The 24,954-nt window shown below is 38.7% G+C and overlaps 1 protein-coding gene across 2 annotated transcripts; it reads left to right on the forward strand.

Annotated features, from left to right (window-relative positions):
• Positions 1-466: 466 nt before the first annotated feature.
• LOC306891721 (NLR family CARD domain-containing protein 3-like) lies at positions 467-23,185 on the forward strand. 2 transcript variants are annotated; one of them, XM_079452209.1, is made up of 9 exons: positions 467-562; positions 1,049-1,116; positions 1,440-1,550; positions 1,729-1,780; positions 16,888-17,092; positions 17,344-19,111; positions 20,453-20,626; positions 20,983-21,156; positions 21,281-23,185. In XM_079452209.1, the coding sequence occupies exons 2-9, from the start codon at positions 1,091-1,093 to the stop codon at positions 21,330-21,332; spliced, it is 2,562 nt and encodes an 853-aa protein (XP_079308335.1). In that variant the 5' UTR covers positions 467-562; positions 1,049-1,090; the 3' UTR covers positions 21,333-23,185. The 2 variants fall into 2 exon arrangements, with proteins under 2 accessions (XP_079308335.1, XP_079308336.1); XM_079452210.1 differs by having other exon boundaries at positions 471-562; positions 20,983-21,077; positions 21,281-23,127.
• Positions 23,186-24,954: the final 1,769 nt, after the last annotated feature.

Here is a 24,954-nt window from a genome sequence, read left to right on the forward strand (position 1 = left end):
TTCAGACACAATAGTGCGCTTACTGTCCACAAGAGAATTCACTGGAGAGCCCAAACACATCTTCAGTGGAGGAAGATTACCCAGTTAGCCTCAGACGTCTCACCCACGGGCCGTTCATTCAAAGCCATCATGGTTCCCAGACCTTCAATATGTGCTCACATTCTGGAGAAACACCATTTATCTGTTATAAGTGATAAAACATTTATTTTAAATAAACAGAGAAAACCATGCAAAGCCTTTTTGTGGAATATGTTTTTTATTGAATGACGATGGTAAGAATTGCTAGTAAATCCATAATGAAGAGAAGTGAAGTGTTTGAGTGTGGTGTGAGTATTAGAGCCAGTTAAGCAGCATCACATAATCCATACTGGAGAAAGAGCGTCACTGGAGAATAAACTTCATAAGTATTCATATTGTGAAGAGTTTCACTCAAGTGTGTCATGTTTGGTGGCTCCTCCTCCTTCACAGGTAACTGCAGGTGAAAGTGAAACTATTACAGCAGGAGCCATTTTACAGCAAAGCCTCGTTCAAGAAAATAAATCATAAACAAGCTAAAAACACAGTAAGTATAAACAGCCTCATGTTTATTCAGTAGATTTAATATCGTCTTGATCTGAACATCACATTAAGTTTATTGGTTGAAGAACTGTCTTAAATTTACATTTACATTTATTCATTTGGCAGACGCTTTTATCCAAAGCGACTTACAAGTAGTTTTATACAGTGGCACATTACTGCAGAGCAATCAGGGGTAAGGTGCCTTGCTCAAGGGCCCTTCAGTCATGACCTGCTGGCACTGAGATTAGAACCGGCAACCTTCTGATCACAAGCCCAACACTCTAACCATTAGGCCACAGCTGACCCTAAATATTGTGTTGTTTCTGGAATCAGGAAGTGTGTTTATAAACTCAAAACATTCAAAGTGACGTTTTGAAAACTTAGTTTCTCTGTTAAGAGCAAATGTGAAGCTCAATGTTGTGGACGGACTGATGGGAAAGAAGTGTGTATTTCTGAGATGACACATAACACATCAGTATTTTGTTTACAGGTTTGAGATTAACTCTTTATATTCTGACACTGTGTGTTCATCATGAATCTCTCCAAAGAGACCAAAAGGTGAGAAATGAAAGATTTTAATAAACTTAAATGTGTTATTATCTATAGTTAGATGTGTTTTGGTCTGACAGATGTTAGAGTTTGTATTTAATAACTTACTTTAGTTTAAATTGTTTCAGTTTAGTTTCATTTATTATTTGTGGTTTTATAATATTTAAAATGTAAAGACATTTACTAATTATTTTGTTATGAATTATATTGAAATATGTTTTTATCATTTATATAAAGTATTATTATTGGGTGAAATATCTCATTAATACAAGTGCTTTATTGAATAATGCATAAAACTGAACATGAAGTAAAGTGTTGTAATGTTGTTTTAGTTTGACTGGTGGAGAATCTCCTAAACCCAGCTGTGTGTCCATGAAGAGTGAAGCATCAATGGGTCAACCACTTAAATTCAGTTCAGGAGACTGTGATGATCCAGATGTGAGGTGAGAACAGTCTGATGGTTTAGACGAGTAAATCACTTCATCAGTCTTTATTCTCTGATCTGAGTCTGTGCTGTTGATGTTACTGCAGATATTCACTGAACACTTTACTGACAGATACACACATTAATCCAAGTGTTCACTGTATGAAACACATATTTCATTTATTGTTACATTACAGAAACACAACAAATGTCTCAATCAAAGGGAAGCACATGGAGTCTGTTTTCCAGGTGAGTGTATGTGCACGCTAGTGTGTGTGTGTGTGTGTGTGTGTGTTTGTGTGTGTTTGTATGTGTGTCCGTGTGTGTGTGTGTGTGTTCGTGTCCGTGTGTGTCAGTGTGTGTTGGTGTCTGTGTGTGTGTGTGTGTGTGTGTTCGTGTCTGTGTGTGTCAGTGTGTGTGTGTGTGTGTGTTCGTGTCTGTGTATGTCAGTGTGTGTGTGTGTGTGTGTTGGTGTCTGTGTGTGTGTGTCAGTGTGTGTGTGTGTTGGTGTCTGTGTGTGTGTGTGTGTGTGTGTGTGTGTGTGTGTCTGTGCGTGTTGGTATTTGTGATTTAGCAGGACATTTCATATGAATACACGCCACATTATGAGGACATTTGGTATTATGAGGACATGGCCGGTGTCCTCATAATTCGGGCAATGTAGAAGTGATCCTACAGCTAGGGGGAGCTTAAATCCAAAGTTTCTCCAAATGTCTTTATAATTCACATTGACCTGAATTTGTGTTTGACGTGTGTATCGGACATGCGCCCCTGTAGGCCGGACTCGGTACCGCGCCACCTCATTAATTATTAATGCTTGTGTATGAAATCGCGGCTTCTGATTGGTTTACCGCCAGATGTCCTCATAATTTCGTGTTTTGTCAAATCATCGCGTTGACAAAGATAATTGAAAAAGATAAAGTTTTAAATACAAAGTAATAGCCATTATTTGCTACATTCACCAAATTATAAATAAAAAACACTGTGCGTGTGACCCAAGCCGTTCCTGCTGTGGATGTCTCGAGGAATACACGCTTATCACTCATCGCCGACAAGGTAAGACTAAAGATAAGCGCTACATTTTAAACTACTATTGTTAATAAGACGATTGTAAAATCAAAGAGTATCAACAGTTAATCAAGTAAGCTTCGGTGTAACACCGAAGCTTACTTGATTAACTGTTTATAGGAGCACTGATAAAGCTTGATGAATTAAAATGTAACAGTTTATTTATGAATAAAAATAATTAATAAACAGTTTAATCGGCAGCTTTATTCCTACAAGTCGGAAAAAGATACATACTAATTAAACAGTTGTGGTGTGCTAGAGTATTTCGCGTGAAAAAATGTACTTCTGGCCTATTAAGTAACTCATCACGTTATTGTTGGTTTGAGATTACATTATTTAGCAAAATGTGGTAATAGTGCGTCACTGCTTTACCTGTTATTGACATGAAGATTAATCTAATCTGCATACAACTGTAACAATTCTTTATGCAACATTGTAGAAAGGCAAAAGATTTTGTAACTGTAACTGAAATATTGTCATTTTACTTAGACCACATTATAGATCTCTATGAGTTATGAATAATGTTTCTTAAGGTTTCTGCAGATATTTCAGCTTAATAATCATACGTAACAATGTCGGTCAAATCATTAAGTTCAGTATTACTCAGTATTGAAGATATAAAGGACCTGTTTTAACAGAATGTTTAATACATTACGTAGGATGATTTATATAGAAAACAGTAAATCACAAAAAAATGATTTGCTGGGTTTTTTTCTGGACCTTTGCAGAAAATGTCAGGAATAAGGCCCAAGAGAGCTAAAAAAAAGACGAGGCCGTCTTTTATGCATCAATCTGTAAAGATTAGGGTGGATTTGTTGCAAAATACATCAATTCATTCAAAGGTAAGTAACTGAGACCTATGTTTAAGTCAGGGATCTCCAACACCTTTTTTGGATCTTTTCGCTAATCAGACTAATTCTCCGTTAGGTCGGGGAGTGTTTACCTCTTCTCAATTCAATAAAGGTGATTTTCATGTTGAATATCGAGGAGAGGTCATAAATAAAGAAGAAAAGGAAAGAAGACTTCAACTTTAAGTGTTTTTATTTGAGTTCCATTTTAATGGAAAACAATTCTGGTATGTATATGGCTTTATTCCATTTATAATGTAAATATTGCAAATGAACGATCAGTCAATCAGAAACTAGTGACTTCTATGTGACTTATTGTGTTACTATGAAGTTCTGGTCCTGATTGGTTGAGCCGAGTTCGAAGCCCTTCTTAAGCCCACTTAATTTGCTTTATTTTATGAAACCTTGCTACGCATATGAAACAACAGTTTTATAAAGGCAGTCAGCCCCATGAAGAAAGTGGGATACAAGTGCATTTTATAACAGCTACAGGGTTTAATGACTCTGCATCGTGCCGCAAACACCCTTAGCTGTTATAAAATGCACTGTAACCCACTGCCTCACAGGGTTATTGCTTTATTACACCCAAAAGGTACAGTAGCATTATGTTTTTGCTGTTTCAGGGTTGATGCTGCCAAAGAAGATGACTCTTTAGGGCGTCTTGTTAATGATGACCACCTGAACCCCAACAGCAAAATTAAAATAATAACCGTGGACAAAAAGCCCCATCTGTGTGTATTTGCTATTAAGGACATTAGTCGTGGGGAGGAAATACGTTATAACTATGGGGATTCTGAATGGCCATGGAGACACCAAGTATTTACAGATCATTTTAACAGATACATATTTCTTACATTTTATTTTGCTAATTATTCAAACAAAGCTTCAATTATGTAGAGAAATTTACATGCTAATACTACACAAGTAACTTCAGAAACCGTTGAACCTGCGTCACTCGTCTGTGGAGATGAGAGTAAAACACTGACGGTAAGTTTTTGTGAAGTGAATGAATGCTAATGATGATGATTTCATATGGGTTGGTTTGTGTGTCCTCATATTTACTGTTATTGTCGTGTTGTGAGGGTGGGGTGAAGATCCATGTTTCTGTTACTACAGTCAGATTGGGCTTTGGGTTGTGTTGTGTGTTCTCATATTAACTGTTAATGTCGTGTTGTGGGGGTGGGGTGAAGATCCATGTTTCTGTTACTACAGTCAGATTGGGCTTTGGGTTGTGTTGTGTGTTCTCATATTAACTGTTAATGTCGTGTTGTGGGGGTGGGGTGAAGATCCATGTTTCTGTTACTACAGTCAGATTGGGCTTTGGGTTGTGTTGTGTGTTCTCATATTAACTGTTAATGTCGTGTTGTGGGGGTGGGGTGAAGATCCATGTTGCTGTTACTACAGTCAGATTGGGCTTTGGGTTGTGTTGTGTGTTCTCATATTAACTGTTAATGTCGTGTTGTGGGGGTGGGGTGAAGATCCATGTTTCTGTTACTACAGTCAGATTGGGCTTTGGGTTGTGTTGTGTGTTCTCATATTAACTGTTAATGTCGTGTTGTGGGGGTGGGGTGAAGATCCATGTTTCTGTTACTACAGTCAGATTGGGCTTTGGGTTGTGTTGTGTGTTCTCATATTAACTGTTAATGTCGTGTTGTGGGGGTGGGGTGAAGATCCATGTTTCTGTTACTACAGTCAGATTGGGCTTTGGGTTGTGTTGTGTGTACTCATATTAACTGTTAATGTCGTGTTGTGGGGGTGGGGTGAAGATCCATGTTTCTGTTACTACAGTCAGATTGGGCTTTGGGTTGTGTTGTGTGTTCTCATATTAACTGTTAATGTCGTGTTGTGAGGGTGAGGTGAAGATCCATGTTTCTGTTACTACAGTCAGATTGGGCTTTGGGTTGTGTTGTGTGTTCTCATATTAACTGTTAATGTCGTGTTGTGAGGGTGGGGTGAAGATCCATGTTTCTGTTACTACAGTCAGATTGGGCTTTGGGTTGTGTTGTGTGTTCTCATATTAACTGTAAATGTCGTGTTGTGGGGGTGGGGTGAAGATCCATGTTTCTGTTACTACAGTCAGATTGGGCTTTGGGTTGTGTTGTGTGTTCTCATATTAACTGTTAATGTCGTGTTGTGGGGGTGGGGTGAAGATCCATGTTTCTGTTACTACAGTCAGATTGGGCTTTGGGTTGTGTTGTGTGTTCTCATATTAACTGTTAATGTCGTGTTGTGGGGGTGGGGTGAAGATCCATGTTTCTGTTACTACAGTCAGATTGGGCTTTGGGTTGTGTTGTGTGTTCTCATATTAACTGTTAATGTCGTGTTGTGGGGGTGGGGTGAAGATCCATGTTTCTGTTACTACAGTCAGATTGGGCTTTGGGTTGTGTTGTGTGTTCTCATATTAACTGTTAATGTCGTGTTGTGGGGGTGGGGTGAAGATCCATGTTTCTGTTACTACAGTCAGATTGGGCTTTGGGTTGTGTTGTGTGTTCTCATATTAACTGTTAATGTCGTATTGTGGGGGTGGGGTGAAGATCCATGTTTCTGTTACTACAGTCAGATTGGACTTTGGGTTGTGTGTTCTCATATTAACTGTTATTGTCGTGTTGTGGGGGTGGGGTGAAGATCCATGTTTCTGTTACTACAGTCAGATTGGGCTTTGGGTTGTGTTGTGTGTTCTCATATTAACTGTTAATGTCGTGTTGTGGGGGTGGGGTGAAGATCCATGTTTCTGTTACTACAGTCAGATTGGGCTTTGGGTTGTGTTGTGTGTTCTCATATTAACTGTTAATGTCGTATTGTGGGGGTGGGGTGAAGATCCATGTTTCTGTTACTACAGTCAGATTGGACTTTGGGTTGTGTGTTCTCATATTAACTGTTAATGTCGTGTTGTGGGGGTGGGGTGAAGATCCATGTTTCTGTTACTACAGTCAGATTGGGCTTTGGGTTGTGTTGTGTGTCCTCATATTAACTGTTAATGTCGTGTTGTGGGGGTGAGGTGAAGATCCATGTTTCTGTTACTACAGTCAGATTGGGCTTTGGGTTGTGTTGTGTGTTCTCATATTAACTGTTAATGTCGTGTTGTGGGGGTGGGGTGAAGATCCATGTTTCTGTTACTACAGTCAGATTGGGCTTTGGGTTGTGTTGTGTGTTCTCATATTAACTGTTAATGTCGTGTTGTGGGGGTGGGGTGAAGATCCATGTTTCTGTTACTACAGTCAGATTGGGCTTTGGGTTGTGTTGTGTTTTCTCATATTAACTGTTATTGTCGTGTTGTGGGGGTGGGGTGAAGATCCATGTTTCTGTTACTACAGTCAGATTGGGCTTTGGGTTGTGTTGTGTGTACTCATATTAACTGTTAATGTCGTGTTGTGGGGGTGGGGTGAAGATCCATGTTTCTGTTACTACAGTCAGATTGGGCTTTGGGTTGTGTTATGTGTTCTCATATTAACTGTTAATGTCGTGTTGTGGGGGTGAGGTGAAGATCCATGTTTCTGTTACTACAGTCAGATTGGGCTTTGGGTTGTGTTATGTGTTCTCATATTAACTGTTAATGTCGTGTTGTGGGGGTGAGGTGAAGATCCATGTTTCTGTTACTACAGTCAGATTGGGCTTTGGGTTGTGTTGTGTGTTCTCATATTAACTGTTAATGTCGTGTTGTGGGGGTGGGGTGAAGATCCATGTTTCTGTTACTACAGTCAGATTGGGCTTTGGGTTGTGTTGTGTGTTCTCATATTAACTGTTAATGTCGTGTTGTGGGGGTGGGGTGAAGATCCATGTTTCTGTTACTACAGTCAGATTGGGCTTTGGGTTGTGTTGTGTTTTCTCATATTAACTGTTATTGTCGTGTTGTGGGGGTGGGGTGAAGATCCATGTTTCTGTTACTACAGTCAGATTGGGCTTTGGGTTGTGTTGTGTGTACTCATATTAACTGTTAATGTCGTGTTGTGGGGGTGGGGTGAAGATCCATGTTTCTGTTACTACAGTCAGATTGGGCTTTGGGTTGTGTTGTGTGTTCTCATATTAACTGTTAATGTCGTGTTGTGGGGGTGGGGTGAAGATCCATGTTTCTGTTACTACAGTCAGATTGGGCTTTGGGTTGTGTTATGTGTTCTCATATTAACTGTTAATGTCGTGTTGTGGGGGTGGGGTGAAGATCCATGTTTCTGTTACTACAGTCAGATTGGGCTTTGGGTTGTGTTATGTGTTCTCATATTAACTGTTAATGTCGTGTTGTGGGGGTGGGGTGAAGATCCATGTTTCTGTTACTACAGTCAGATTGGGCTTTGGGTTGTGTTATGTGTTCTCATATTATCTGTTAATGTCGTGTTGTGGGGGTGGGGTGAAGATCCATGTTTCTGTTACTACAGTCAGATTGGGCTTTGGGTTGTGTTGTGTGTTCTCATATTAACTGTTAATGTCGTGTTGTGGGGGTGGGGTGAAGATCCATGTTTCTGTTACTACAGTCAGATTGGGCTTTGGGTTGTGTTGTGTGTTCTCATATTAACTGTTAATGTCGTGTTGTGAGGGTGAGGTGAAGATCCATGTTTCTGTTACTACAGTCAGATTGGGCTTTGGGTTGTGTTGTGTGTTCTCATATTAACTGTTAATGTCGTGTTGTGGGGGTGGGGTGAAGATCCATGTTTCTGTTACTACAGTCAGATTGGGCTTTGGGTTGTGTTGTGTGTACTCATATTAACTGTTAATGTCGTGTTGTGGGGGTGGGGTGAAGATCCATGTTTCTGTTACTACAGTCAGATTGGGCTTTGGGTTGTGTTATGTGTTCTCATATTAACTGTTAATGTCGTGTTGTGGGGGTGGGGTGAAGATCCATGTTTCTGTTACTACAGTCAGATTGGGCTTTGGGTTGTGTTATGTGTTCTCATATTAACTGTTTATGTCGTGTTGTGGGGGTGGGGTGAAGATCCATGTTTCTGTTACTACAGTCAGATTGGGCTTTGGGTTGTGTTATGTGTTCTCATATTATCTGTTAATGTCGTGTTGTGGGGGTGGGGTGAAGATCCATGTTTCTGTTACTACAGTCAGATTGGGCTTTGGGTTGTGTTGTGTGTTCTCATATTAACTGTTAATGTCGTGTTGTGGGGGTGGGGTGAAGATCCATGTTTCTGTTACTACAGTCAGATTGGGCTTTGGGTTGTGTTGTGTGTTCTCATATTAACTGTTAATGTCGTGTTGTGAGGGTGAGGTGAAGATCCATGTTTCTGTTACTACAGTCAGATTGGGCTTTGGGTTGTGTTGTGTGTTCTCATATTAACTGTTAATGTCGTGTTGTGGGGGTGGGGTGAAGATCCATGTTTCTGTTACTACAGTCAGATTGGGCTTTGGGTTGTGTTGTGTGTACTCATATTAACTGTTAATGTCGTGTTGTGGGGGTGGGGTGAAGATCCATGTTTCTGTTACTACAGTCAGATTGGGCTTTGGGTTGTGTTATGTGTTCTCATATTATCTGTTAATGTCGTGTTGTGGGGGTGGGGTGAAGATCCATGTTTCTGTTACTACAGTCAGATTGGGCTTTGGGTTGTGTTGTGTGTTCTCATATTAACTGTTAATGTCGTGTTGTGGGGGTGGGGTGAAGATCCATGTTTCTGTTACTACAGTCAGATTGGGCTTTGGGTTGTGTTGTGTGTCCTCATATTAACTGTTAATGTCGTGTTGTGGGGGTGAGGTGAAGATCCATGTTTCTGTTACTACAGTCAGATTGGGCTTTGGGTTGTGTTGTGTGTTTTCATATTAACTGTTAATGTCGTGTTGTGAGGGTGGGGTGAAGATCCATGTTTCTGTTACTACAGTCAGATTGGGCTTTGGGTTGTGTTGTGTGTTCTCATATTAACTGTTAATGTCGTGTTGTGGGGGTGAGGTGAAGATCCATGTTTCTGTTACTACAGTCAGATTGGGCTTTGGGTTGTGTTGTGTGTTCTCATATTAACTGTAAATGTCGTGTTGTGGGGGTGGGGTGAAGATCCATGTTTCTGTTACTACAGTCAGATTGGGCTTTGGGTTGTGTTGTGTGTTCTCATATTAACTGTTAATGTCGTGTTGTGGGGGTGGGGTGAAGATCCATGTTTCTGTTACTACAGTCAGATTGGGCTTTGGGTTGTGTTGTGTGTTCTCATATTAACTGTTAATGTCGTGTTGTGGGGGTGGGGTGAAGATCCATGTTTCTGTTACTACAGTCAGATTGGGCTTTGGGTTGTGTTGTGTGTTCTCATATTAACTGTTAATGTCGTGTTGTGGGGGTGGGGTGAAGATCCATGTTTCTGTTACTACAGTCAGATTGGGCTTTGGGTTGTGTTGTGTGTTCTCATATTAACTGTTAATGTCGTGTTGTGGGGGTGGGGTGAAGATCCATGTTTCTGTTACTACAGTCAGATTGGGCTTTGGGTTGTGTTGTGTGTTCTCATATTAACTGTTAATGTCGTATTGTGGGGGTGGGGTGAAGATCCATGTTTCTGTTACTACAGTCAGATTGGACTTTGGGTTGTGTGTTCTCATATTAACTGTTATTGTCGTGTTGTGGGGGTGGGGTGAAGATCCATGTTTCTGTTACTACAGTCAGATTGGGCTTTGGGTTGTGTTGTGTGTTCTCATATTAACTGTTAATGTCGTGTTGTGGGGGTGGGGTGAAGATCCATGTTTCTGTTACTACAGTCAGATTGGGCTTTGGGTTGTGTTGTGTGTTCTCATATTAACTGTTAATGTCGTGTTGTGGGGGTGGGGTGAAGATCCATGTTTCTGTTACTACAGTCAGATTGGGCTTTGGGTTGTGTTGTGTGTTCTCATATTAACTGTTAATGTCGTGTTGTGGGGGTGGGGTGAAGATCCATGTTTCTGTTACTACAGTCAGATTGGGCTTTGGGTTGTGTTATGTGTTCTCATATTAACTGTTAATGTCGTGTTGTGGGGGTGGGGTGAAGATCCATGTTTCTGTTACTACAGTCAGATTGGGCTTTGGGTTGTGTTATGTGTTCTCATATTATCTGTTAATGTCGTGTTGTGGGGGTGGGGTGAAGATCCATGTTTCTGTTACTACAGTCAGATTGGGCTTTGGGTTGTGTTATGTGTTCTCATATTATCTGTTAATGTCGTGTTGTGGGGGTGGGGTGAAGATCCATGTTTCTGTTACTACAGTCAGATTGGGCTTTGGGTTGTGTTGTGTGTTCTCATATTAACTGTTAATGTCGTGTTGTGGGGGTGGGGTGAAGATCCATGTTTCTGTTACTACAGTCAGATTGGGCTTTGGGTTGTGTTGTGTGTCCTCATATTAACTGTTAATGTTGTGTTGTGAGGGTGGGGTGAAGATCCATTTTTCTGTTACAAAATGAGATAACTCTGTTTTTAAACCTTTTCAAAATTCATGTTCATGTATGTTAACATGTTTTTATTGTGTTAGTTAGCTGTATTTTTTGAGTTAAGGCTTCAGTCAAAATAAACAAAAAGCGCATTTCAATTAATATAAATCAAACTTCAATTAAAAAACTTGATTTTTGAAAAAGTTTAAAAACTGAGACATTATATTTTGGAACCAAACTATTTATATATGTATATATATACAGATGCACTTAAAAAAATAGAATATCATGAAAAAGGTCAATATTTATGTCACTCATTTCATAAAGTGAAACCCATATATTAGATAAGTTCATTTAAACATAGAGTGAAATATTTCAAGCCGTTATTTCTTGAATGATGGTTTTGATTATTATGGCTTACAGATAATGAAAACTCAGAATTCAGTGTTTAATAAATTAGAATATTACATGAGAATAAAAAAATTATATTTTAAACGGAATGTCAACAGAAGATAACTATTTACCTAGTTGGGAGATTAAGGAGATGAGATCGAGACATCATGGTGTTAACTCTAGTTTTTGCTTGTATAGAAATGAACATGTGACACCAAAACCTTGACAGTATTGTATTATTCCTTTCATAGATGTTGAAACTGCCTTAGAAGATCCATCTCCAGGTAAGTCAAGAAGGAAGTTTTTATCTACTTATTCATTTAAAGGCTTTATAAATGTTATTCAAATAAGTAGGCCAAAACAGCCGCTTAACACTTCAGTCGAGACTAGCAATGATTCAAACAAGGCTAGAATAAAGATAATTTATATTCTATTGGGAGACTTAGGAGATGAGATCGAGACATCATGGTGTTTACTATAGGAATCTGTTTTTTCTTTTTTGTAGTCGTTCTTGAAAATCCTGCTGAAAAGGATGCCAGAAGAAAACAAAAACAGCCATGGTCACCGACTGAAATCGCAGCAGTGATGAGACATTTTAAAAGCCACATTACACAGGGAAAACTTGCCACTAAAATTTATTGCCAGCAGTGCAAGAGTTCTGAGCACCCAGCTTTGTCTAATCGCTCTTTACAAAACATAAGAGATTTTGTCAGGAATAGGGGTTTGACACTAAGAAAGAGGCAGGCACAAAATACTTAATGTGTCTTGGTTATTTTGTTTTATATGTGTGATCAAGGTTATAAACTTCTGTTTATCTATTAAGATAATATGCTTTGATCTTTAATATATTATTTAGTTTATCAAAGGTACATTTTATATTACTTTAACTCAATTCATTTGAGTGTTGTATTTTATTTTTGAAAAAGCACACATTAAACTTTGCTTCTCGTTCCCAAACTTGGTGTACTGTTTTATGTTTTCATATCTTTATGTAACAAATGGCATTTTGATAAAGTCATATCATAGAAAAACAAAGTCCTTGTATACACTCTATGAAAGGTTGTATGCTTTATTGCATTGCTATATGAGGTCAAATGTACAGACAGCTGGTTGTTATTACAAAATCAATTTTGTCAGTGTGATCAGGATGCAAACAGAACAAGAGGACTCTTGTTTCATCCTGGAGAAGTGTATTTTGTGATTTCAACTGGCTGGGTGTACCATTATCCTGCTTAGTATAGATTTAAACTCCAAGAAGAAAAATCAGTTTGGAAGTTACTAACATGTAAAAGTACTTTCATAAAGGTCATTATTTTGATATAATATTACTTTAATATATGTTATTAAATTGCACCAGTCAAAGTGTCTCACTGTACCGGGATAAGCCTTGTGTTAACAGTTTCAGCAGACCTAAGGATGTTGCCTTCAGTTTGTTGAACCATTTGTTGTCTTACATGTCTTTATGTTTGTGTTAAACCGTTTGTCCTTATAGATCACTTATGTCCTTATAATACACTACTTTTTCACTTCTGTGTTTGTGTTAAAGTGTTTGTCCTCATAGATCACTTATGTCCTTATAATACACTACTTTTTCACTTGTGTGTTTGTGTTAAACCGTTTGTCCTTATAGATCACTTACGTCCTTATAATACACTACTTTTTCACTTCTGTGTTTGTGTTAAAGTGTTTGTCCTCATAGATCACTTATGTCCTTATAATACACTACTTTTTCACTTGTGTGTTTGTGTTAAACCGTTTGTCCTTATAGATCACTTACGTCCTTATAATACACTACTTTTACACTTCTGTGTTTGTGTTAAAGTGTTTGTCCTCATAGATCACTTACGTCCTTATAATACACTACTTTTACACTTCTGTGTTTGTGTTAAACTGATTGTCCTTATAGATCACTTATGTCCTTATAATACACTACTTTTACACTTCTGTGTTTGTGTTAAAGTGTTTGTCCTCATAGATCACTTATGTCCTTATAATACACTACTTTTTCACTTGTGTGTTTGTGTTAAACCGTTTGTCCTTATAGATCACTTACGTCCTTATAATACACTACTTTTACACTTCTGTGTTTGTGTTAAAGTGTTTGTCCTCATAGATCACTTACGTCCTTATAATACACTACTTTTACACTTCTGTGTTTGTGTTAAACTGATTGTCCTTATAGATCACTTATGTCCTTATAATACACTACTTTTTCACTTGTGTGTTTGTGTTAAACCGTTTGTCCTTATAGATCACTTATGTCCTTATAATACACTACTTTTTCACTTCCGTGTTTGTGTTTTTAAGTTTTCAGTTACATTCACTTTAGCGAAGTCTGTTGGCATCAGGTGTTTATAGGTGTGCATAGAAAAATATATGGCATGGTTGGAACTGCTCTGTGGGCCCCAGATATCCATGGTAGTCCAGAGATGAGACATTTAGAGACAAAAAGCAGGTATTAGGGTAGAGGCCATTCACACTTCTATATACATTAATCTGTGTGTTTGATTCTGATTAAGTTTATTATTGCAGCATAAGATTGTTTGGGCATTGAATTAGGTGTATGCTTGGTTAATGAGATGAGTTTGTAGACTTAAACGGATGGAGTCTGTCTGAATCCTTAACAGGGCTGGGGAGGCTGTTTCTAAGTTTATGAGCTTAGTAAGAAAACAATCTACTACCTTTAGAGGATTTTGATATTTATAGGATTATTAACAGACCAGAACTTTGTGACCACAAGGTTTGACAGACAGAAGTCTGATAAGAGTGATTTAATGCTTTACTCAGTTTTCCTCATGGTTCAGCAATGTCCTTTTAATACACAATGCCATCATTTTGTGTATGTGAAGCTATGTCCTATTAATTCATGTGTGTCCCATTAATACACTTTAACGACATGTGTGTGTGTTTTATAGCTACTGTCCTTATAAAAACGTTTTTGTCATAGGCGGGGATTGCATGTAATTATAATATGTCCTCATAATTGTGTATTTTGTCAGATTGTCATATTATCACTTGTGTTGTGTTTAAATTAATTCTAAAGTGAGATCTGTGATGTGTGACTCAAATTAAAATTTTTGATGTACAGATCAACTCTCTAGTGCAAGCGGAAAGGTGTGTCCCTCTATTACAGCAAAAAACTGGTTTGGGCTGAAGTGTCCTTGTAATTCACATAGACCCGTATGTGTGTGTGTGTGTTCGTGTCTGTGTGTGTCAGTGTGTGTGTGTGTGTGTGTTCGTGTCTGTGTGTGTCAGTGTGTGTGTGTGTTGGTGTCTGTGTGTGTGTGTGTGTGTGTGTGTGTGTGTGTGTCTGTGCGTGTGTGTGTTCGTGTCTGTGTGTGTCAGTGTGTGTGTGTGTGTGTGTGTGTGTCTGTGCGTGTGTGTGTTTGTGTCCGTGTGTGTGTGTTCGTGTCTGTGTGTGTCAGTGTGTGTGTGTTCGTGTCCGTGTCTGTGTGTTCGTGTCTGTCAGTGTGTGTGTGTGTGTGTGTGTGTGTGTCTGTGCGTGTGTGTGTTCGTGTCTGTGTATGTCAGTGCAGGGACATGCAGAGGAATTTTGAGGGGCAGTTGCTCTGACCTGAAAAAGGGCAACCCCCCCCCAAAAAACACAACAACTCACAGGCTATATGAAGGACTGAGAATAACAGGGTCTTTATTAAAATATATATAAAGAAGTAAAACACTGAAATACAGCACTCAATCACCTTAATGAGTACTAATAATAACACAGAAAAACATGACTTGAGTCCCTACATCAATATCCCCATCAAAATGCCTCCCTGAATCATGTCTCCCTCTCCTGAATCCGCCTCTCTTTAGTGGGCATCTTGGCTTCAAACAATACCCAAAATAGTGATAGGATTTATGCATTTAACCATTTTGAATAAAATAATTAATGTGAAGCATTCCATCATTCATTCTTCTTGCTAAAACGAAACGTAAGAAACTAACTATCAGCAGACATGTAGCTTAGTTTGCCTAATGCCTACCTACCAAAAAAAATAGTAGCCTATTATTTAGGCTAAACGTGTCAATCATCAAGGGGTCAGTTGTGGCCTGGGGATTAGAGCGTTGGGCTTGTGATCAGAAGTTTTGCAGGTTCAAATCTCAGTGCCAGCAGGTCATGACTGAAGTGCCCTTGAGCAAGACACCTTACCCCTGATTGCTCTGCAGTAATGTGTCACTGTAAAAAACTACTTGTAAGTCGCTTTGGATAAAAGTGTCTGCCAAATGAATAAATGTAAATGTTTGTTATACATCACAAACTCACCTTTTCTGACAACGTAATGGTGTCCATTTCCATAACACCAAAAAGGAGGACACTCAGCATTTAGTGAGGCAAGAATAACTGCATCTGTTGTACTCGCAACTACAATTCAATTGTGTGCATCATATCGATGGTCTCATGATACAGTGATTCTGAAACAGTCTACTCTATTCATTGCCAGACAATTCTTAGAAAAATTATTTGACCTGAAGATGTTCCTGCAGCTCGTTGGTTACTTTGTTTCTCAGTGCTACAAACGTCCACTTCACAGCGACCTCCATGAAAAGTGTCTCTACAGCCTTTTTATATAAAGTTGTGCTCTTTTGTCCATTCCGGATTAAATGAGGTCTCACGTTTCAGCAAGTTACCGTTATGATGTGACGAAGTCAACATGTGGACTCCACTTCCACGTCGTGGAGGCTTGTTTACGTTTTTAACCAATGATATATCAGATATTAATTTGACACCTCTTTCAGCCAATCATTTGTTTGACCGGAGATCTTACGGCGTCAGACGCGATGCTGCTGCGTCCCAATAAATGTTCTAAAGCGGGTTTTGTTTAGGCCGATTCAGCACAACTCCAAAAAGAAGGACAAATGAGTGTCCGGTTTGAGTTTACCCCGGACGCCCTAGACAACGCTGAGTCGTATCACCCGATAACCGTGACAATCTCCTTCATGCAGGATCAGCTCAGGTGCCGGTCGCGTGCAGCGCTGCAGCCACGTAAACAGAGTTTGCCCTTCCCCTTCTGACTTTCACTTTGGTTGCCCGAATATGGAAGTGAATGAGGCTTTGCGTTTTTTTTATCTAGACGTATGTGAAAAACAGCATCCATTGTTTTATTTATTTATTTTCCACCTTGGAAGGGCAACGTGAGTCGAGAAGGGCATATGGGAGGTTGCCCGGGCAACCTGAGTAACCCCCCTGTGCACGTGTCTGTGTGTGTGTAAAGTTGAGAAATGGAGGCGAAGCAACTACTGTGTAACAACCATGTATATATGAATATGAATAAATAGTTTTATCCCAAAATATGTTTATAAGCCCAAAATCAAAGCTGTATGTTTAAGGGGCGTTTCATGAGATTCTTTTACTGTCAGTCGTACTGCAGCTTTACACAGATTACTGTTATTATTACTGATGATTCTGAAACATGTTTAGATGTTTAGTTTCAAACTGATTCATTGTAGTAAGAAGTCACGATCATATTGATTTGAAATTGATCTCAGTGTGTTATCAATGCTGATGTGTATTTGATGCTTTGAGAATCATTTGAAGGCAAAATATGAACTAAAGAAAATATGATTTTGTTTGTGTAGTTTTGATGTGTGTTTATAGTGTTTAAATGTGTTACAGGTTTCATGAAATGAGGTTCAAGCTATTTAGAATAAAACTGTGTTCACTAAAATGAGCATTAAAACCATTTTCTGCCCTCATAAGAAAACTAAATCATGTGTGTTTGAACAATGTTTTCAGGAGCTTGAGCACAAACTCATCTCTCTGATGAAGAAAGAGCTGAAGATCTTCAAGAGTCTACTGAGTCCAGATTACCCATCATGCTCTGAGAGAGAAGAGGAGGATGATGAAGATCAGATCAGAGTCAGAGAGATGTTTCTGAAGATCACACTGAACGTCCTGAGGAAGATGAAGCAGACAGACCTCGCTGACAAACTACAGACCAGTAAGAGCTCTCAGTCATGTGACTATGACATCACTTTACCTTCAGACGAACAGACACAATGTCTGTATTTACTGATGATTATTAGTAAAAATACATTTACAGTTAATAAATCAACACAATAGAACCATGAAGCTTTTTGTGTTCATCTAATGTCATGATCAGCAAAATCTTAAAACACTCTTAAGGTCAAATATATAAATGTTTTCTAATCGTAAACATGTATTTTTATTTATATTCTCTTTGTTTATCAGAATTGGCCCCTTTATACATGAAGAAACACAAATCCAGACTAAAAGAGAAATTCCAGAGAATGAATGAAGGAATCTCAAGTCAAGGAAGCTCAACACTTGTGAATGAGATCTACACAGAGCTGTACATCACAGAGGGAGGGAGTGAAGACATCAATAATGAACATGAGGTGAGACAGATTGAGACGGCATCCAGAAGATCAGAGACACAAGAAACACAAATCAAATGTAATGACATCTTTAAAGTCTCACCTGAACTAAACAAACCCATCAGAAGTGTGCTGACTAAAGGAGTCGCTGGAATTGGAAAAACAGTCTCTGTGCAGAAGTTCATTCTGGATTGGGCTGAAGAAAAAACAAATCAAGATCTTCACTTCATATTTCCACTTCCTTTCAGAGAACTGAATCTGATCAAACAGACAAATATCAGTCTGATGGATCTTCTTCATCAGTTCTTCACAGATACAACAGAACGGAGATCGACAGACTTTGATGATTATAAAGTTGTGTTTATCTTTGATGGTCTGGATGAGTGTCGTCTTCCTCTAGATTTCTCAGAGAATCCGAGTTTGTTTGATGTCAGAGAATCAGCGTCAGTGGATGTGCTGCTGACAAACCTCATCAAGGGGAATCTGCTTCCTTCTGCTCTGATCTGGATCACCTCTCGACCAGCAGCAGCCAATCAGATTCCTCCTGAGTGTGTTGATCTGATCACAGATGTACGAGGATTCAATGACCCTCAGAAGGACGAGTATTTCAGGAAGAGAATCAATGATGAGAGTCTGGCCAACAGAATCATCACACACATGAAATCATCCAGAAGTCTGTACATCATGTGTCACATCCCAGTCTTCTGCTGGATCTCAGCCACTGTTCTCCAGAGAATGTTGAGTGAAGCAGAGAGTCCAGCACAGATCCCCAAGACTCTCACTCACATGTTCACACACTTCCTGATGTTTCAGATCAAACTGAAGAGTCAGAAGTATGATGGGAAATGTGAGGTAGATCTTCAGCAGGCTAGAAAGAGTCTTGAGTCTCTGGGAAAACTGGCTTTTCAACAGCTGGAGAAAGGGAACCTGATCTTCTATGAGGAGGATCTGAGAGAGTGTGACATTGATGTCAGAGAAGCGTCAGTGTACTCAGGAGTTTGTACTCAGATCTTCAGAGAGGAGTTTGGACTGAACCTGGGGAAGGTGTTCAGCTTTGTGCATCTGAGCGTTCAGGAGTTTCTCGCTGCTTTGTTCAAGTTTCTGTCATTTCTTCAGCAAACATCAGAAAACTTCAGCGGATTGAGATCAAACATGAGGGATTTACTGAAGAGTGAAGTGGACAAGGCCTTACAGAGTGAGAACGGACACCTGGATCTTTACCTCAGATTTCTTCTGGGTCTCTCACTGGAGTCCAGTCAGACAATCTTACGAGATCTGATGACACAGACAGGAAGAAGCTCTGACAGTAAACAGGAAATAGTCGAGTACATTAAGAAGAAGATCAGAGAGAATCTCTCTCCAGAGAAATCCATCAATCTGTTTCACTGTCTGAATGAACTCAATGATCATTCTCTAGTGCAGGAAGTACAAACATATGTGAACAGAGGAGATGAGTTTAGTTTTACTGGAGTCCGTCTCTCTCCTGCTCAGTGGTCAGCTCTGGTGTTTGTGTTACTGAACTCAGAAGAGAAGCTGGATGAGTTTAATCTGAGGAAATATGATCCATCAGATGAAGGTCTTCTGAGGCTTCTGCCAGTGATCAAAGCATCCAGAACAGCTCAGTGAGTCTTTACCTGCAGTTTCACCTGAACATCTAACAGTCCACATTTACATTTACATTTAGTCATTTCGCAGACGCTTTTATCCAAAGCGACTTACAGATGAGGAAACATTAGAAGCAATTATAACAACATAGGCAACAAAATACATAAGTGCATCTAACTAGTCCATTAAAGCCTAGCAAAGTATACAAAGCTAAGAATAGTGAGGTTAGTAAGTGTGTTTTTTTTTTTAAAAGAAGGAAAGGGAAGAGAATTAGGAAAAATCAATCAGCGACGTGTTGACGGAAGAGATGCGTTTTTAGGCGTTTTTTAAAGATGGCAACCGAGTCTGCTGATCTTGTAGCAGCTGGTAGATCATTCCACCAATGTGGAACAGATCCAGTGAAGGTACGGGAGAGTGACTTTTTTCCTTTTTGGGATGGTACCACTAGTCGTTGTTCCTTTGCAGACCACAGTGATCTGGCAGGAACATAGCGAGTGGAGATACGATGGTGCAGATCCGGTGTTGGTCTTGTAGGCCAGGAGCAAAGCCTTGAACTTTATGCGGGCGGCAACAGGGAGCCAGTGTAACCTGATGAAGAGCGGAGTTACATGCGCTCTCTTCGGTTCATTGAAGACCACTCTTGCCGCCGCATTCTGGATCATCTGGAGAGGTTTGATTGTGCAAGCAGGAAGTTCACACAGAAGCGCATTGCAATAATCCAATTTGGACAGGACAAGAGCCTGGACTAGGACTTGCGTAGAGTGCTCCGATAGGAAAGGTCTAATTTTCCTAATGTTGTAGAGGATGAATCTACAGGACCGGGTGGTGCTGGCAACATGACTTGTGAGGTTAAGCCGATCATCGATTACCACTCCCAGGTTTCTGGCTGTGCTGGACGGTGTAATCGTTGATGAGCCTAGTTGAATGGCAAGGTTGTGGTGAATCTTTGGGTTGGCCGGGATCACAAGCAGTTCCGTTTTTGCAAGGTTTAGCTGCAGGTGATGATCCTTCATCCAAAGCGAGATGTCACTCAGGCATGCCGCGATGCGAGCAGCGACCGTCGGATCGTCCGGTTGAAATGACAAACATTACTGTAGTTAATGTCCTACAGAGACACAATAAAACATGATGGAATTGTTCACTGCATCTATAGAGTGAGAGCTGCTCTCTTGTGGCTTTTTTCAGATTTTCATTCATTTGTTTTTTATTTATAATTGTCTGTCAGGGTTCAGTTCTTGCAGTGATTCTCTATCAGGTGCAGATGTTGCTTCAGCTCTTGTGCAGATGATTCTAATTGTTCAAACATTATCTCTTGATGTGTTTATATCTTCACTGTTATCTTGTTATTTCTCTCTCAGTCTGAGTCGCTGTAATCTGACAGAGAAAAGTTGTTCATCACTGGCGTCAGTTCTCAGATCAAACTCCTCAAGTCTGACAGAACTGAACCTGAGTCTCAATAATCTGAAGGATTCAGGAGTGAAGCTGCTCTCTGATGGACTGAAGAATACAAACTGTAAACTGAAGACACTAAAGTAAGAAAATCCTTAAAGCAATAAAGTTAAACATGTGTATGTATTATGTAAATGAAGGTCTTCATAAGTTTATCAGAATCATCTTTATATGTAAGAGACTCAACAGTGACTGTCAGTCAATGACTCTCTGTTGATTCAGATTCATACAGAATTATCACCAAACTGAGATCATTTTAATAACTAACTTCAATATATTAAACTATTCATGATATTATTGTATAATGACAGTGATTTACAATCATTTAATTTATTACTTGTATCTTGTAAAAAGGGACATAATAATATTGAATAATTTTACTATTAATTATTGTCTAAATGTTATTGTCATTATTTCATTTATTTTCTTCTCTCTTCAGTCTGTGTTACTGCAGTATTGGATCTGAAGGTTGTGTTGCTCTGACTTCAGCTCTGAGATCAAACCCCTCACATCTGACACAACTGGATCTGAGAGGTAATAATCTGACAGATTCAGGAGTGAAGCTGCTCTCTGATCTACTGAAGGATCCACACTGTCAACTACAGACACTACTGTGAGTTGTAGTTGTGAATATTTGGTTTTGTAGCAATACTTGTGGATAAAATAAATCTGAAATGTCTTAAGATAATGAATGTGAGGAGTGTATTTTAATATCTGATCTCTCTGATGTATTACAGTGTTGAAGATAACAATCCTCTACACACCATGATGTTGCTACAAGGCCAATAAGCAGATCACAGCAGGCATCAAAGTTTGTTTTGTTCTTGGACAGGAAAATCTGTGCTGGGAAATCATGTCTGTTCGCTGTCATGATTCTGCCTTCTCTTGTCTTGATTTTCTGGTCTAGGGGCAGAATCATGACAGACTCACGTGTTTTATGTGGAGAGAAGCATGTTATTGTCAATCTGGATTTAATATGGATTCTCTCCAGTCTCGTCATTTGGCCCCGCCCCTCTCGTTCCTAGTATAGCTTTCCTCCTCTCATTACCCACACCTGCCCATCGTTATTTCCTTTGTTAGTCTCGTTATATAATGCCCTCTTGTCTATTGTCTTGTGCTCGTTTGTTGTACATGTTTTCTTACCTGTACTTGTCTCCATGCCTTGTCCACGTTACGGTTACAGTGTATGTATTCCCTAAAGTAGCTTGTTTGTTATCCTGTCTGGTTATTTTTGCCCCCCATGTGGGAAGTGTTTGTTTTCAGTTTTGTATTCTAGTTTATTCAGTTTTTCCCCCCATCGTGGGTTTTTGTTTTGTGATTAATATTAAAGCTTCTGTTGACCCCTTCATCCTCGCTTGCTGCACTTGGGCTCTCCCACCACGTTCACGACAGTTCGCTGTACTTTTAATATTTAATATTGCTTTCGGTTGCCAGGAGCTTTATCCAAACCACATAAGCTTGTTTCAAATATAATACGTTTATTCATTTTATAAAGCTGTATAACAAAACACGTCTTTTACTAAAATTAACCATGTTATCGTTTCGTTTTTGGTTTCTTTTCTAACCAAAGTTATATTTAGTATTGTACATGTTCGAGGAGACCACAAATGCATCAAGAATCCGACTGAATGAATGCATGAACATGCACAGAGACTTACAGATAACAAACCCTCATATCTCTTAAAATGTGTTTTCTAAAGCTCTACTGTTAATGTAGAAACAATTGTTTTTCAAACCTCCCTACCCCTTACCACACACTTGACTATTAAACACCTGCAATTTTTTGCTGAAAGTATATGCCTGTATGATCTAATATGCAGAGGCGGACAGAGTACACAGCTTCATTACTTGAGTAAAAGTAAAGATACCCCTTGCTAAATTTTACTCAAGTAAAAGTACTACAGTCAGAAGTCTACTTAAGTAAAAGTACTGAAGTACTTGTTATTAAAAGTACTTGAGTAACAAGAGTACATTTTCTGAATATTGCATTACTACTGCCACGGTGCTTAAATTTATGTACAGAAACGTCCTACATGGAGTTATGAAAAATATTAATGTTAATACCTTGGAGAATGTAAAAGGAATTGAAAGTCAAATGAATAGAAATGTTATTCTGTATGACTAAATATTTTCTAACATGTTATAATTAATATTAATCTCTTCAAATATGCGCACCATTGAGAAGACGAGAATGAATGTTTTATGAGTGATGATTTCTATTCAAAATAACGAACGTCACAGATTCATTATTTTTCACTCCTGGCATGAATTAAGAAATTAATGTCACTGCAAACCAGTTTAATCATAAACACAGTGGTCAAACATTGAAGCTGGAGACAGTTCAACAAACACTATTGTAATCCTGTCTAGGCCAACTGAACTGTTACATGTAAAGAAATGTAAGGAAGTTTATTTCAATGTACGTATCTTGACATGCTTCCGACTTCTTTTGTTAATTCTGCGCAGAGTTTCTTTCTTAATCTGCGGAATAGTTTTATATTGTTTGAAATGTGATATAAGTTAAAAAAAATTGTTAAGATTTGAGAGAATGGGCCTTTAAACTTTACTAAATAAAAGCATTTACAAATCAGCTGTCACAATTGCAATTAAACCTAAATAAAAACGATATGAACATGTTTTATAAACACAATTATTGAATATAGACCTACTTGTTTATTTATATACATTTTTCATGCAGAATGACATGTTTTTATAATGATGATCATGTAAACGCTGTTCATAGTTTTAAACTATGACGATCTCAGTAGTGTTTTTGACGACTTTAATGGATCTTTCAGTGATGCTGTTTCAGCACATGAGATGAATAAGAAAGGAATTAATGTAGAAAAAAACATAAGCGCTTTAACAAACTTCTTCGCTCATTGTTGTGTGTGAGTTTGCTTCTTAAACCCAAGTATAATGTGTAGGCTAAGCTTGCTTTTATCAACAAAAACACGTGATGCAATACGAACACGAGTCACGAGAACCATATCATGTAAGACATTAATATAGACAGGCTGCTTACTTTTGCTTTGCGTGAGGTAAAATTGGCTTGTTCTGTAATCTACTTTAGAACCGATCACGATCTATAAGATTCGCTTGAGAAGTAGACTGTGAATGTCTTTGGAATCGATCACGCCATAAAATCATCAGATCGCAACACTAAACAACAGAGAACTTGATGCGTACTCGATCAAATACACGATACTATATACTCGCGGACGCGGATTCCGTCTGGCCCTGCTGATAGGCTCCTCATCGTGCGCCTGCGCAATACAATCACGTGTGAGTGGGAAACTAAATGTTGAGGGTTTTTAGAAGTAACGGCCACTTCCGGTTATGGATAGAAATGTAGCGGAGTAAAGAGAACAATATTTGCCTCTCAAATCTACTTGAGTAAAGTCATGAGTACTCCCCAAAAATGATACTTGAGTAAAGCACAGATCCCTCAAAATTGTACTTAAGTACTGTACTCGAGTAAATGTACTGCGTTACTGTCCGGCTCTGAATACTATACAATACTCAAAGATCATTTACAGGACAGATACCAGCTCTTTCCATCTCTGCCTTAAGGAGATGTGTCTCCATCTGCATTTTTTTCTAGTTGGGTAAGCAAGATTTGTTGTTTACCATATCTCATTAGATGTGACATGGTTCATATATGCTTGAAATATAAAGAAATTTATATATCATCAGTAAACATTGATTTTGTGATCATTCATGTAAAAAAACTTTATTTTGTTCGAAAAATCACAACTGAATCCACCCTTCTGATGGGATAAAGATAATCCTGTTTTTTGGAGGAAATAGATCCCAAACTTGCTCAAAGTTTTGAAAAACCCAAAGGGCAGGTTTGATCCAGATCAAATGTAAAATCGGATTACATGATCTGATCTTAGTTCAGAATCCCTCTTTTGCTTTTAAAAACCCATTTCCAAGATTTGATCCAATTCGTGAACCGAAATCACACAGGATTACTTTTGAAAGACTGGGCCCAGATGTCAATCCCCCTCATCACAGATTCATAGCGGACTGACTTTCCTTTTCATTACTGGATATAATGTTGTGAGGAGGCTTTTCAAGACCAGAACACTCTAAACACTTTTATACGCAAAATCTTGTCATTTATGAATTTCATAAAGTTCTGATCATATATGCATACTAGTGTCCTAGACCTTTCTGACAATATATAGTTTGTTATGATAAGATAATAATTTAAACTAAATATTGAAGTAAATGTACGTGTACCGCCAGACATTGAGCAGCACATAAATGTTTCTTATTCACACTCTTGTCATTTATGAATCAATTACTCTTCTTACATAAATGATTTGATAAAACAGTGATGAAATATTTATTTTAGAGTCTTAGACCTTTCTGACAATATAAGATTTGTCACAATAAGAAAATA

This window comes from Barbatula barbatula (assembly GCF_947034865.1).
Source record: "Barbatula barbatula genome assembly, chromosome: 3".
In the NCBI taxonomy this organism is placed as follows: Eukaryota; Metazoa; Chordata; class Actinopteri; order Cypriniformes; family Nemacheilidae; genus Barbatula; species Barbatula barbatula.